The sequence below is a fragment of the Boleophthalmus pectinirostris genome, unplaced genomic scaffold, assembly GCF_026225935.1.
Source record: "Boleophthalmus pectinirostris isolate CB_2022bp ecotype Guang Dong unplaced genomic scaffold, ASM2622593v1 HiC_scaffold_18, whole genome shotgun sequence".
NCBI classification, from domain to species: domain Eukaryota; kingdom Metazoa; phylum Chordata; class Actinopteri; order Gobiiformes; family Gobiidae; genus Boleophthalmus; species Boleophthalmus pectinirostris.
Window position 1 is genome coordinate 14,743,163 of NW_026571133.1, and position 16,792 is coordinate 14,759,954.

At 37.1% G+C, this 16,792-nt stretch overlaps 1 protein-coding gene across 1 annotated transcript in view; it reads right to left on the minus strand.

Annotated features, from left to right (window-relative positions):
• Positions 1-16,792, minus strand: part of zgc:162331 (uncharacterized protein LOC793007 homolog) — a 48,211-nt gene that overhangs the window by 903 nt on the left and 30,516 nt on the right. The window contains exons 7-8 of the mRNA XM_020926159.2: positions 2,521-2,712; positions 344-497 (exon numbers count right to left, since the gene is read on the minus strand). Coding sequence (XP_020781818.2) covers positions 344-497; positions 2,521-2,712 — 346 coding nt within the window. The remainder of the gene's footprint in view (positions 1-343; positions 498-2,520; positions 2,713-16,792) is intronic.

Sequence of the window (16,792 nt, forward strand, 5' to 3'; positions counted from 1 at the left end):
CTGGCCCAAAAAAATGGCAGGACTCTTTCTCTGTGAGGCAGTAATGCTACCCACTTATCCACCATGCTGCCAAAACACTACATTCCTGTTTCAGTTCATTTTCGTCAAGCATAACAATATAGAATAAAATAAACTTTATTTTCCCCTGAGAGCAATTTCTCTTGGACTCAGTGTAACGTTTGCTATATGACGCTGTGAAAAAGACAAAAATCAATAGCAAAAAAAAATCTGTATAAATACATTCTTGAAAGATTTCTCATTTCATTGTTGTTTTGTTGAGGTTTTAGTTTGCTGATACAACAGTTCTCTCTGTGTCTATAGGTACAGTGCCCCTCTCCAGTACCTGAGGCGGCCCTCCTTCTTGACGCGCAGTCTGGAGGCTCTCTCCTGGAGGCAGCAGATGAGGAAGGACAGGGACATAGCCAGGATCACCACTCCACTCACCACTGAGGCCAGCACCGCCACCCGCAGACCCCTGTCCTGAGGCCTGGGGATCGCTGCAATCACAAAACACTCTTACTTTCTCAGATAAGTGTATGCATTTCACTTGTTACAAACTATTTACAAATGTACATATGTAATTAACTGCCCAAATTATTGTCATTGTTATCTGTCAACAGCACTCTCAATAATGTTTGGTTTGATACAATTTCTTATTGAATTGGATGAGAATTTGAGGGATGAAGAACCCTTTTTAAAGAAAAGCAAATTCCACATATCATATATTGTAGTCTTCACATATACTAAAAATTTTGTAATTCAAATGCACCGATTGCAAATATTACTGCACTGTATTATTGTAGGTGTAATATTCCACACTATGGCATATAATAAATCTATCTCTCAGTTGGGTGAAACTACTACGATAAGTCAGATCTGTGGAGAGGAGAACCTGCTAACAATAAGAATATATGTTTTTCAACATATTTTTTTCCAGGTATAAAATAAAACACCTCTAATTGAAAAAATGAAAAGTAGATCATACTCTAGAGCATTCCAGTCAAAGAAATAACATCTCCATGGACACAAGCAGAAAGTTACATATTGCACTGTTAATTATAAAATAATTTTAAAAATGTAAAATAAAAAAAGGTACATAGTTTGTATTTGGAAAATATTTTTCCCAAATCCTTCTCCCCAGCTGTTTCCTCCTCCTCTGGGGTCTGTAGAAGAGTTCACCTGACACATTTGCGTGTTCAGGACTGTGTGAAATGTGGTGTGGTGCTTCATTAGCGTTGCTCCACAAACTGCAGCACATTTAACGCACAACTAAACCAAAGGAACAACTGTTTTATCTGCTCACTCTAAACCAGGACATGAGCCTTACAATAGAGATACATGCACCATATTCAAAATTTATAATGTAATTTAACAAGACATCGCAGACCCGCTTACAGTCACGCTAACAGACAAATGAATCTCTGTCTCTTTCCAGCCGTTCTTGATTACTTTTTCATACCATAGCATATCTTCGCTAGCAAGAGTATGTAGTTACAATATGGGGTCTCCATTTACATACTGATATTTCTTTTTATTTAAAGGTGCACTTTGTAACGTTTCTGGTATGAGTCCAGAATTACATAATAATCTTGCTTATTATGTAATTATAGGTGTTTGTTTGTTTACAATAAAACAATACCTTGAAAAATATGCAGCCCACCTCCTCACAAACCACACTTGTAAATTGGCATGGTTCTTGTCTCCATGAAAATAGATATGTTAACTATCATACTATGAAAAATTCCAGGCAAAGCAACATCTCCATGATAACAGACTCTCCACCTGGAAAGTTACACAGTACACCTATAATTTAAAGTAAGATAATATTGCTGTAGAGATACAAATGATATGTAACAGTATTTTTGGCTCAATCTGACTGGAACAGAACTCAGTATTCCAGTAAAGCTATTTTCATATAAACTGTTCAAAATTAAAATCAACACAAGAAATATTGAACCTATTTATGTTAGACAATGGATCCTTTATTTATTTATATCACAACTACATCATAAGTTTATGTGCAAATAACTTCTATCCCAGCTAAACACCAGTGGCAGAACGTAACAAAGTAAAAGTTGTAAAGTACTGGCTTAAACATAAATCTTATAAATCTACTGTACATTTTAAAGTGGATACTTTTTACTGCACTACATTTGAGTACAGATATCTGTGCTTTTACTCCAACACATCTTTGAACAGAACTATTTTTAACATGCTAATAATTTGAGCCAACAAAATTATACAAATGAAAACAGCTAGGAAAAAAACAACCAATTCAGAGTTTCTACTAAACCAAATTCATCTTTAAAAAAAATCTGTACATTTGAAGCTTTATTAGCTTTCAAAATCTGTGCAAAATATTGTTTACTCTTTTATTACAGTTTTAAACAGGTATTTTAATACTTTTATGTGATACTTTTACTTTTACTTGAGTATTTTTTTATTCCCGGTATCTGAACTTCAACTTAAGTAACACAACTGAGTACTTTTTCCACCATAGCTGAACTCTACAGGCCGTACCTTCACACACGGGCAGGTAATTGCTCCACTGTGCTTTGCCGTTCTTCACATTACACTGGATCTTATCACTGCCCACGAGCTGGAACCCGTCCCTGCACCAGAAGGCCAGAACACTGCCTACAGAGAGACCAGTGCCCCCCTCCACGAAGAAGGACCCTCTTCTGGGGGGTAGTACTGGAATACATGAGAGACCTGGGACACAGGGAGAGAAGGGAGGAAGAGTTATGAAATATACTATAATACAATTGGATGAAACACAGAAAACTAAACTGACTCTAACTGAAGATATTACAGGCCTTTGCATGTGTATTTGCACTGATTAATAAAAAATAGATTAGAACTGAACTGTGCTTTCTATGCTTAAGCTTCTCAGAGCGCATTACTCCCATTTTAATCATGCTGGTGGTAATGCAGGGCAGACTGGCAGAGATGTGGCAGCGAAACTGTGGCAATATCCTATGTGAAATTCATCACAAACAAAAAAAACAAGGAGACAACAAGAGCAAATAGCATCTTAAATGTAATGGATTCGGAATTGAACTATCAATTATAGTTTATGCACAACCTTTTCTTTGATGGATTTGAGTTTTGGTTATGGCATTAAAATAAAATATTTTTCTTGGAAACAAAATACAATTGTCAATTTAAACATTAAAAACTAAAATGAATGTCAGTGCTGAAATGCAATAGATAGAAACAGTATCAGTGATGGTAAATAAAACAGAAAGGTATAGATGGAAAACAAAAGTCAAATTATATTCCAAATAATTGATTGTTTTATATTAGTGGTTCTAAAACTTTTCACACCACAACACCACATAGGATAATATTCAGCGTTCTGAGTACCAACAGATCTAAACCTAGACTTTACCAAGACTTTGTTAAGGCTAAGCATGTTCTAAAATGAGACAAAATCATGGATAAGGTGCAGTTCTAATTTCTAGGACAGAAAACTATATATATCAAATATATTTGCCTGTAAATAAAAAAATACTCTGCAGAGGGTCTTGTATACTGCCAAAGGGAGCTGTTCTTTCCTATATAAATAATGGTCTTCTATAACTACTAAAACAAGAACATTTCTGCTCTGTAGTCTTGTATACCATAGCCTCATATCATACTCATGCTATGTCCTCTCCTGTCAGTTTGGTCTTGCTGTGTTCCCATGTGTTTCCTCAGTAGGACATTACCATTGGCTGAACAGAAACTGCACTATTTTTATCGTCTTGCTACAGTCCATAAACACAGAGCTCTCGTGATCTGGGGAAACAGTGGAGTCTGATGCAGAGATTCAAATCACATCAGAAGTCCAGCAGCAAGTATGGCTACATTATTTTCTGCAACGTTGCACTAATTATCACACAATTCACAGAGAGGCTAATGCTAATTGTAGCTGATAGGGTATATGAGTTTATACTGTTTGTACCTAATGGGCACCCTTATATTTGTGGTAATAATATTGTGAAACCAGTGGCTTGGAAATGAAGTACCAAACAAGAAGCAGAAAGGAAAAGCTAAAATGTATTGAGTTGGCTATTAAAGTCCTATATTATGCAAAATGGATTCTTATGAGATCTAAGCGACCTTATCAAAAACACACCTAGAGTTGTGTTTTGTTTCATTCACACATGTTTGAGTAACCCTTTATTATTAGTCTAACTACATTTCCAAAGCTCAGAATGCTCTTTTCCATGTCATTTAGTGGTAGTTTCCAAGTAAACAATTACCTTTTACCTTTAGTTCAATAGAGATTGGCAGTTTCAGGGCTGAAATCATTGAAATGATTCTAATGAAGTATGGAGTTTAAAAATGGTGGACCATTTCCTTTTATTTCCACATGCAATTACAAGGTGGAGTGTTTTCAGTTTGAGAGAAGAGCTAAGCCTAAATACACAAGGTTTGTGCATTAAACATGTGTGAATGAAACAAAACACAGCTCACGGTATATTTTTAATGAGGAAATAACATTATAACAGATCAAAAAATAGAAATACCGGCCCTTTAAAATAGACAGAATGAAGCATTGTGCAACACTCTGGTGGGTGAGTCCAACAATGCTTGTCTTCATAGAGATGTTATTGCTTTGCACTTATTCTCTTTGCAGGTCTTTTTACTGCTGAAAGAATACAATGTGAGCAAGGGCGACTCTCCACAAATCTAACCTGTAACTTGGCTTTGTGGAATCTCCTGTTTGTCTCAGTGGAGATAGGTGAGTTCAAGTCCATACTGTGTAAGATTACAGGCAAAGCAATAGCAGCTCCAATGAAGAATTAGACAATTTTAGTGCAGGAGACATAAGTGTGGCAGTCATACTGTTGTCTCTTTTGTTTCTGTCAGTGTTAAAAGCTCCGTTAGAACAAACAGCCCATAGACTGTTATGCTCAGATCATGTCCTTGTATCCAGTGACTGCATCAGCACGTGTCCCTCTGTGTGCTCTGTCTGTATGTGTCATCTTTACCTCCTCCCCTCTCTCCCTTTTTCTCTATCTAATCCTTTCTTTCCTCCTCCTCACCCCTTCTCTCACTCATTCACTTTCTCTCTTCATGTCCCCCCCTCTTCCTCCTCTCTCTTCCTCCTATCCTCTTCTTTCCCTGTCTCTGTCTTCTCTTATTCTTCCCTCCTCTACTCTCCACTGTCTCTTTCCTTCGTTGTCTACTCTCTCTGTTTCCCCTAGCATCTCTCTCCCTCTTCCCCCGTCTCCGTCTCTCATCTCTCATCTCTCTCTTTCTTCCTCTTCTCCCCTCTGTCTCTCTCCTCCTCATTCACCCTCCCTCTTTCTCTTCTCTTCTCTGTATGTGTAAACCCAGTGTAGAAATCCTCCATCTGTCTCTGCTCTGGACAGCTTGCATGTTCACAGAGTCTCTAATACCACGGCTCTTCACTCAGAGATTAGTCTAAATCTGACACAGCACAGTCACTGCAGCAGACTCACGTGAACTGAACTCACTACAGATGAGAGGATTATGCACTGTGACAGGTTGGAAAAGCAACTTTGAAATGAAAGATAGTGTTTAGTTTTTGCAAGAGAAAGGGGAAGGGGGGCAATTGGACAAGAAATGGACAATGGACAAGAGAGAAGTATTAGTGTTTTCTAACTTTTAACTTGGGGCAAGGTTGCACGTTTTGAAATGTGTACTGAAGAATAGAACAGAACTCATCAAAAACACTTGGAATTGTGTTTTCTTTCATTCACACATGTTTAACACAAATATTTATAGGCTGCATAGTTAGGCTGGGTTCTTCTCAACTAAAAACACACTTTTCTACATCGTGATGTCTTGTGCTAATACAGGAAGTGCTCCACTGCTTTCTGAGTTTTGGAGATGTAGACAGACTAATAATCCAGGATTACTCAAACATGTGTAAATAAAACAAAACACTCCATGTATGTTTTAGATGAGGAAACTACATACTACAGTATCTTAAATCTCACAAGAGTCATGTTGGTTATATAGCTCCTCTAACTACACCTTAATAGGAACAGCCTTAAAAGCATGAACAAAGAATTAATCCATACTGAATAAATAATGAATAAATGGTTCAGACTTAGTATCTATAATAAATAGCCTAATACTCTAACCTTATAATCCCTTTATTAGTTACTGAGCCTGAATCTAGTGGTACCTAGAATGGAAAAGAAGCCTGACAGGGAAGGTTGGAGTAGCTGTATAGCTGGACTATGTGGGGATGGCCAGTAATAGGAAGATTTTAGGTCTGATTCCTGCTTTATCTCTGGTATTTAAAGATGCACTGTGTAACTTGTTTGGTGGAGGGTCAGTCAGCTGCTTGTCTCCAAGGAGATGTGCCTATAATTTTCCACAGCACAGCCATAAACCTATAGATCCCATAGAGACTTGTGTGCCAAATTACAGTTGTAAAAGCAGTAGTAGCAGTACAGTAGTTGTAGTAGTAGAGATAAAAGATGGCTTATAAACCATAAACCAACAGACTGATGCTTACAGTCCCCTATGCCTCACTTCCTTGTTTGTGATGTAGTGTAATTCCCCAAAGAAAACCCATATATTCACCACTAGCACCAGAGGCATCCACACGTGCTGCACTGAGAGAGACCTCACTTACATAAAGACAGATGAAATATTGAAGACATGACGTGACGCTGAAGCCTGAGGCCTGAGAGGAGATGGTTTAGGAAGCTGTTGTCAAGCAAGAAACTCCCTAAAGCCCAAGATAGTTATATCTTCATCTGTGTACAAGCAAATAGGACTATAAGTGATCAATATTTGCAGTGGTACAGCCTGAAAAATCACTGTTAATAAAAATTACTAATTTCCAATACTGAGTTACTGTGTAAAAGCCAGTGCCCACATGGTATTATAATGTAATGTAAACAATCTGAAATACTAAGTGCTTATGTGATCTATAACTTCCATTTCCTGCTATTTGCTAATGAGAGCAGATGTAGCTTTAGAAATAGTCCTAACTTTGACTTTTTAAGGCATGACATAAGATAGTGCTATAACTACAAATGTAGTTAATACGATTAACTGAGATTCAGGAGCATCACCACGCCTCAGCCGCCCTCTCCTCTCACCAGCGAACCACAACTCACCTCGATCACGCCTCTAATTTCCCAGAAGCCTATATGTAGCAGCCTTTCCCATCATCCCAGTTTGTCTCGGCTAACTCGACCCCACCCTCCCATCCCCTATTTTGTCTTTCAGTCATAAGACCCCTACAAGGGGGGTCCCGTTCCGGCTGGGCCAATTGTAGATTGAGACGGAGCCCCCACCCATAGTCTCAACCCAGCCATCTTTGCCTTGCTTCGTACATTATCAATAAACTTCTTCGCACTATGTCGTTGCTGGCGTGGTCCTAGCTAGTGAACTATATTTAAATAGATTCTTGTGAGCTTTAAGCCATGTTATAGTGTTGTTACATCATCAGAAACATACCTGGAGTTAGGTAATCCTTTATTATTAGTCTGTCTACATCTCCTGCTGCTCTGTTCCACCTTCTGATGTCATTTAGTGGTAGTTTTCAAGTTAACAGCAAACTTTTATCTTTAGTAGTAGAGATTGGCAATTCTAGGGTTGAAATCATCCAAATATTCTAGTGAAGGTGTATGGAGCACTTTCTGCTTGAGAGAGGAACTCAACCTACAAATGCAAGATTTGTGCATCACCATGTGTGAATGAAACAAAACACAACTCCTGATATGTTTGTACTGATAAAACATTATAACACAAATCAGAAAATGCATAATATAGGCCCATTAAAAAGTGTGCAGACTGATTGATGAGACAAAATAATCTCATATTGATCAATCATGATTTTCTATGACAAGATTGGGAGCTGTGGACCTCTCAATTAAGAAGACAGAACCATTATCACTGATTATTAGAAATGACTTAATCTCAATCTCAGTTAAATTTTGATTAATTGCATAGCCCTACTGTGGAGTGGACAGTCTGAACTCAACTGGTCCCACCTAAAACCCAAAGCTACACTCATAGGCTTCATGTATGTATTCCCATAAGGCAGGGTTCTCCAACCTTTTTCCTCCTATGAGCTTCTTTCTGTGAAACAAAAATCCCAGAGAGCTACTAGTTTTAGCGGTTGTCAGAAACAGAGAAAATACTATATAAGCGCCACGGTAAGCCTCAGACGGGGTACAGTTAGAGGCCTATAAAGCATAAACCATTATCCAGTTATCAGTTTATAAAATTAGGCATAAAAATTATGCATTTACAATGGAAATATGCATTTTATCAATCAAATTTTAGTTATTCAGTGCAATACATCTAATTTAAAAATCCCTGAGCTACTTGGAAGGCGGTGGAGAGCTATTGGTTGGAGGCCCCTGCCTTAAGGACACAAATAAAGCAAACACCTAACTTCCTGTTCATAGTCTCAATGCCATTCATTCCAAATCTGAGCATAAAATCTGATTCCACTAAACAAGTTGTGAGTTGTGGATAAATCTTACTTTGTACATTTCTGGACCACTGATTTGATTTGAGTTCCAGTCGCAAATAACTTACAATTACCTAAACATTTGACCTTCTTTGTTGAGTTAAATATAAGTCAATGAGAAATGGTCTTCTTGATGCAATGGTACCTCCAGGCCTCTTTCTAACTCCTCCTGTTCTTGTCAATAGCCCTGATGTGCCCTGACCTTCACCGTATGTTCTGTCCTGTAGATTCACCCACAGGGAAAAGCTATTATGAAACAGTGGGTTGCCATCACTGAGTTCAACATCCAATAGTCTGCAAATATACCTCTGGAGACTCAACATGGCAACCCTCCAAGCACCAAAAACATGCAGATCACTGTCTGTCAACTGGACTGTGGGAATGGACTGTGATTAAACAGATTTTTGTAGGTTTTGGCACTTCTGGGGCTGGCAGCATACAGATGGCATTACTGTTGGCATTATTGTTGCTTTGGCTGGTCTGTATATATATCTTTCCTATGATTGATAAGCAAAAGTGTTAGGTTCAAAATTCAAATGTGAAATAATAGGATATAGATATAGATTTGTTTTTGATATTGTTTCCTCATCACAAACATATATACCTGGAGTTGTGTCTTGCTGAGTTTTCTCAAACAGAAAACAATCTGTTCTACCTTGTGATGTCATATGGTAATATAGGAAGTGCTTCACTGTGTTTTTAAACTCCGCACACCTTGACTGGAATGATTTTGATGATTTCAGATTCAGAATTACCAATCTCTACTGAACTAAAGGTAGAAGGTAGCTGTTAACTTTAAAACTATCACTGCATGACATCACAAGGTGGAACAGATAATTTTGAGATGTGGAGATGTAGACAGACTAATAATAAAGGTTTACTCAAACATGTGTGAATGCAATCAAAACACAACTCTAGGTATGTTTTTGATAACAGCATTATAACATGACTTAAATCTCACAAGAGTAAATTTTGTGTAATATAGGGCCTTTAAATGTTCAACACTGTACAAACTAATATACAGTAATACCCTAAAGGAATGGACATAGGTAAATATATAGTGACCCTTCATCAGGTGAAAGTCCTGTTAACTCCAGCTGTGGATGTCGTGACTTCCTCAAGTCTTCTCTTCTTCTCTGGTTCTATTTCTGTAGCAGCAACTGATGCTGCTCATGGCTCATCAGCTAATCTTCTGCTCTGCTCCGGTACACTGTACAAACACTGGGACAGAACATGCAACTGCCACACACATATGCACCTATGTACCTTTAGTGGGTTGCAAAGAGGACTCGAGATTTATCATTTTTCTTTTATTTTTATGTATGTATGTATTCATCTTTATGTGTTGACAGATAGGGCCCATATTACACTATTTTCTGATGTGTGTAATAATGTTGTTTCCTCGTCAAAAACAAACCCGGAATTGTGTTTTGTTTCATTCACAAGTTTAACACACAAACCTGTATATTTAGGCTGAGTCCTTCTTTCAAACAAAAAACACTATGTCCAAATTGTGATGTCATATAGAAAGGGCTCCACTGTGTTTTTAAACTTCATGAAACTTCACTAGAATCATTTGGTTAATTTCAGCCAGTCTTTACTGAACTAAAGGTAGAAGGAGCAAAGGAGCTGTTAACTTGAAAACTACCACTACATGACATGATAAGGTAGAACAGAGAATTTTGAGCTTTGGAGATGAAGACAGACAATAAAGGATTACTCTAACATGTGTGAATGAAACAAAACACAAGTCCAGGTATGTTTTTGAGGAGGTAACAACATTATAACATGGCTTAAAGCTCACAAGAGTAAATTTTGAGAAAATTATAGTGTCCACTTCCCATTATCTAGGCGTACCTGAATAACATTTATATGAATCAGTATGTTTTTGCTATGAATAAAAACATATCATTCAACAGTACAGGGAAACTTGGCAAGAAAAAAAATATTAACTACATGTTGTGTTGCAAACACAATAAGTTAAGCAAAATTAAATCTTATACCAAGACCAAACTGGGTTAAGGGAGTATGCAATAATGAAACAGTGAATAAAATCTGTCATTTTTGTATCTACTTTCAAAAAACTTTCATTTCTTTTGGTATGGAGTACTTGTATTTTTATTTTTGTGATAAGTTGTTCAGTTGTACGCTCTCGTCAATTGCTCATCCTATCATTGGTTTTAAAATAACTACATTTTGGTGACTCATGCTACTTCATTTTGACATTACTGGTGGTTGTGTGTATTTCCATATTTCCACATGCACATAATAATATTTAGAATTTAGGGAGAAAGAGTAGAGTTCTTACTGGTTACTGTCTCACATTTTTAACTTTAAAATTGTGTTCAATTGTATAAAAAAAGTTGAATAAACTCATTCTGCCATGTTAAAAATGCAGGTTATGAAGTATGCATGGACATTTTGGGGTTAAAAGGAGCTCTATCTCCAAAGAAAACCATTCATTTTTAAACAACAGTCTGTAGGTTGGAACACACAGTAGCTTCCATTCTGGCCCATTTCAGAAGCCACCCCCATGACTTCACTTGAACAAATGCTAGTGTAAAACCATGGGAAGGCAATAATGAATTTGAGTCCATGCCAGCGGCCATATTGAAGTGACTGGGCAGACAGTGGGAGGTTTGTGGGCAGCTCCTGAACCCTGCAGGACTCAGAGGAGACAGAGACACCTCCTGCTCTGTCGTATAGAGTGAATGTCATGAGCACCAGGCTTTAAAAATGTCCTTAAATCAACCCATTCTCATTTGATCTACTGCACTATATAGGCTACATGCATACTATAAAGTGCACTGTGTACCTTTACACCATGTTGGAACATTGTTATCTCATCAAAAACATACCTGGAGTTGTGTTTTGTTTCATTCACACATGTTTGAGTAATCCTTTATTATTAGTCTGTCTACACCTGTAAACTCAAAATGCTCTGTTCTACCTTGTGATGTTATACTAGTGTAGTGGTATATTTTAAGTTAACGGCTACGCTTTTACTTTTTGTTCAGTGGAGGATGGCAATTCCAGAGCTGAAATTATCTAAATGATTCTAATGAAGCTGTATGGAATTTAAAACACACTGGAACACTTCCTGTATTACCACACGACATCACAAGGTGGAAGGTGTCTTCTGTTTGAGAGAAGAACTCAGATTGCACAGCTGAAACACAACTTCAGTATGTTTTGAAGAGGAAACAACATTGTAACATAGATCAGAAAATAACATATTAAGGGCGCTTTAAAAAGCTGAATGGACAGGAGTGATTGGTTTACTCTAATTGGCTTGTACCTCCTCTCTGTGAGTGCGTTTGTGAGCGTGTCATTAGCAGGATCGCACACTCCATAAATAGACAGGAATAGACAAAGAAAATTGGCTTTGCCTTAAGGCTAACAGGATTGAAGGAATTGAAACATTTTGCATTTACGTTTCTGCTTTGAGCTCGTGTAAAGACTCAGAGTGAAGACAAAGGTGATTATTTGTGTGATTGTTGGTTAGAAATTGTTTAAAATGTGGCATGAATCAATCAGGAACCCCATGAACTATGAGAGCCACATAATTTCATATACAATGTCTGTAAAGTGACTCCTCCCTCAGACCCAAACGAATGGTTTCAGTTATGGTTTTACTCTGGGAACTTCACTTGTTATTATCACAACCTATTTCAGTGAGGGTGGGTTAGGGTGACCAGATGTCCCAAAAAAATTTAGGCAGTCCCGCTGTCCCGAATCCCAAATCCAGCCCTAAATGTCCCAAAAAATTACACTCAAACAGAATACTGAGTACTTAGTTTCTGATAAACATTAAAAACTGTTCATACAGAGCTTGAGCCGGCTGCCCTGGCTCCATCTATTTTGTTTATTTTTTGACATTCTACAATTAGTGCTCAACTATGCACTGACAATAAGCAAATTTTCATTCATTCGACATGGGTGGTGCACTAGAACCCCAACACGCCGCTAAAAAGCAAAAGCACCAATGCAGGTCCCAGGAGGAGTGGGTGGGAAAGTACCAGTGGATTACCAAAGCTCTAAGTGATGAAATGAAAGCATTCTGTAAAGTGTGTAGAAAAGAGTTGGTCTGAAAATTCATCTTTTGTTATTGTCTGTGTATCATATATGCATTTCACCTTTAACTAATAGCAGTCTTTGGACTTTTCTAATTTTAACTATTCAAATTGTGTTTTTTATTTAATTGCGATTAATCTTGCAGCCCTGATAATAAATTAAATAATTGGGAATGAATACACAAACATTACAAAATGAGCAAACCCTCAAAATATTCTTTGTGGATACTTTTCATTACACTAGCAAGATTTTTTTTTTCTTTTTCTTCTTCTTCTTTTTTTTTTTTTGTTCTACAATGAGATTTGAGCTGTAGAGAGTTGAATTAGGAATGTATAAAAGTCATTATAGTTTCAAATGACTTTGCATTGTGCAGTTTTTCTGATGGAGAGTCCATCAAATGCTTTTCTCCACTGAAATGTCTGGAATATTTCATAGTATGGTATTAAACCTTTCTATCACCATGGAGAGCAAACCAGACCAAGTTATAGGTCAGTTCTGCGCAGAAGCCTGTAATTTAATAAATGTAAGGTAGAGCTGTTTAACATCATATTGTGGAACATTCCAGGCGGAGCAATGACATATCCATAGAAACGAGCAGGTGACAGACTCTTAATCAAAAATTTGTGCATTTATAATAAATTTGGTTTCAGTTTTATCGATTATGGTCTGTATCTAGATCAACAATAGCGGCTTAGTTCTTTACAAACACCATATTGTTTATAGGTGAGAGTGCACTGACGGATGTGTAATATAGAGCACTGTGTTTAAAGGTGGATTAACCTTGGTGTTTCGCTGGACTGTGGAGTTATGCTGGGTTAATGTCATGGAGACGAGGATTAGGCAGACCAGGATTACAGCTCCAATACTACTGTTCATATAGCCTCCAGTATTATATAGTATATCCTTTGTCTGATTTCTGGATTAAGAGTAGCCATAGTCCAAACATCCACATACAAGGACAGAGTGGTTAGTTACTGAAAATGGCTTTAATTTTCTATCTTTTTCTAATGGTAAAATTTTGTGAAACCCCATGAATATATGTTTTAATATTGGTCTGTACCATAGACTATAAAGAAGTGGACTAAAGGAGTGTGACGTCACCCATAGCATCCTGCTCCAGTCAAATGAAGCTCATGAGGCTAGCAGGTAAAGTAGCAGGTTTGGAGCTGAGTTCTATATTAGGAAAGGGGATTTATTTACAGAGAAATTAGAGAAAAAAACAAACAAATAAACAGATTTTTACCAATGAAACTGTGTTCTGCCTTCTACATCTTCTATCTGTCTTTGATTTTAATAAGAGAATATGCACTTCTCTTACTCCACATGCACAATTACTGTACTGGTGTTAAAAGGGGTAATCTGTGTCAAATGTGTATATATGTATTCCCTAGGCTCACTGTGTATATAAAACAATACATTAAACAGAGAATTACATGTAGGTTAATGGCCGAGTTTCACACAAACCATATTAAAATGATTATAAACTACTGTGAACCAGACAAGAAGATGTACAGTATAGTCTCCACTGACCTGAAACTTAAAATGGGTCACTATATTTAGACTATATAGAAAATAAAACATTTAGACACATTTAGGATTTTAGCTGGAGACAGGAGTAATTCAAGTCGGCATAAATGGGAGCACATGGGGACAGAGCTAGAGCTCAGTATCAGAACTGGGATTGAGTTACTTCAAGGAAATGAGCAGCAGCAAAATAATACAGCACAAACACTAAATATCAACCGGAATTTCTGATATTACTTCTGTATTAATATATTTATTGAGATATATATACTAATAATATTATAACAATGCATAGATATATATACTCAATGAGCAAAAACATTAGCTGCTATTTCAAAGCACTAAAATGGTAAAGTCCAAGTTTTTTCCTTCCAAGGTCACCTCAGCAAACCATCTGCCTCCTATTGTGTAGTGATTTGCATATTAATTTGGAGTTTCAACCTTCCTGACAAAACCCACTTTATTTCTCTGGGCTTTAGACTGACAAAAAAATAAATAGAATAAAATCTAAAGTTTCAATGACTGTAGCACAAAGCACAGAGATCAGCTGGTTTCTAAATGTATTTTAATGTAATACAGTTTGACTCATGCCTTTAAATAATCTGTACTCAAATTTGGAGCTTTGGCGTCAGACATTAGTATCATCTACATTAAACATTATTTAACTTTCCAGAGGAACTACGTTTTAAAATGGAACTTTCAACTGTCCTCTTGCTTTCTGAGGCATTGTTGGTTACAGTTCCTACTGAGAATAACATCTGAGATATTTTTTTTTATTTTTTATTTCTGCTTTTAGGACCTTGTAGTTTTTCAACTGTGTTTATTTTATATGAATATGAAATATAAGCAGATCTAAACTAAGGCTATAACAAAGAAGAACAAAAATGTGATTAAAAAAACAGACTAAATTAACTACACATGAACTGCTAAGAATCTCACCTACCACCAGAAAGAGACTGGGTAACACCAATAGTACACAAAACATAACAGCTTTCTGGACACTATTACTTCTTAAAGGTAAAGCTATTCTGGTGAAGCTGTTACTGTTTTTCCTTGATTATTCCACAGTATGGAAATAAATTTGGTAATTGCGATGGAAACAGGTTAATGGTCAATGGAGAAGTGTGTAAAATCCCTCAGTTATCTAGGTAGAATCCATGTCAAAGGAGAAATTCAATTTGTCAACTGGTCAAAAATTTATTTTGGTCAAAAATAAACTTTGGTCTACGGAGAAGCAAATCTGCACATGGGAAAAATTCATGTTTGAGCACCTGTAATTGAATAAATGCAATGGAGGTACTGTAGTCCACTACTTGTTTGGAGACAAACAAGTAGTGGACCCTCCACCAAATAATTTACATAGTGCGCCTTCAAATAATATAACTAAGTATACAAGTACCCCATCTCAACAGTTTTATTTGCTGTCTCTGAATCCTTTAAATCTCTGCACATGTTTTGCACTGGCACATATTAATCACATCTGCAGGATTTGGACGATTTGGACACATATCCCATAATTCTTTGTTCTAATTCCTGCATGTGTCCGAGGCATTGGAGAGATCACCTGTTTTTGGTAAATAAAGTCCTTACTTCAGCTTGACCCATGGTCCAGCCCACAGCCACACTTATGAAAGAGCAACTGTGATTAATGTGTAAACCTTTAAGAAGATTGCTTTGGTTTGAATGTGTGCGTTATTGGAGCATTATAGGCACGTGAGCGCAGCATTTTGTGTCTGCCCCGAGGGTGTGGGGTGGAGCATGTGAGAGAGAGACAGGAGAGGGGGAAAGAGAGAAGGACAGAGACAGAGAGAAAGAAGAGAGGGGAAGGCAAGGAGGAGAGAGAAAAAGAGGGGTTGAGAAGCGAGAGGGGGGGTAAGAGGCGAGAGAAACTAGAAAGACAGGAAGGTAGAGAATAAGAAATAAAAAAAAATAGAAAGAGATATAGAGACAGAGAGAGAGGTCATGGATGAACAGGCAAATATTGTGAAAATGAGATGAGATACCAAAACGGCACAGTAGAAATTGTGATGCTAATAATGCAATTTTAGATCATGACTTTAGCTGTTTGATTGCAAATTGGAAAGCATATTAAGCAGTCACTGGACAAGAGTCATAAAGACGTATTTTAATATAACAGCAAAATGACATTGTTAATAGAAAACAAATTAGTTGAATGGTCTGTACACTATGGGCCTTAGAGGAAGCACATAATGAACTATCCTCTTTTTTTTTTCTTTTTTTTTTTGTAACATTACGCAACAATTTTAGATGTTTTAAACAATGTTAAACAATATATTTACAAAAGCAGGTTGAAGTGAGGTTCAGAATCTCTTTTTGGAAGGTATTTTAGATTTGAACATTTGAATAAGAAATAAGAAGTGAGAAAATGAGGTAGGAAGTGAAAGTAGCTTTATTCTAAATGTTAACAAACTGAATTGTTATCAAAACATTTTCCTGTAGCCGGGTACTGAACAAATGTGTAGGAGTTATAAAGTGATAACAATGAGTGGGAGTAAACAGAGCAGAGAGTTTGAATCTGAAGGTGAAGTCATGCGCACTACAATGGCCAAAGCTCGGACAAAACCTTGTGTCTTTGAACATCTCACCAGCTGCCTCCTCTCACCCACATGACTCTGTTTGACTTTCAAAACTCTAAACATCAACAATACAGTTCACAGTGACCAGTGACTTTACCAAAGGCTTTCACTGAGGGAGCACAAAACAGCAAACACTAATGTC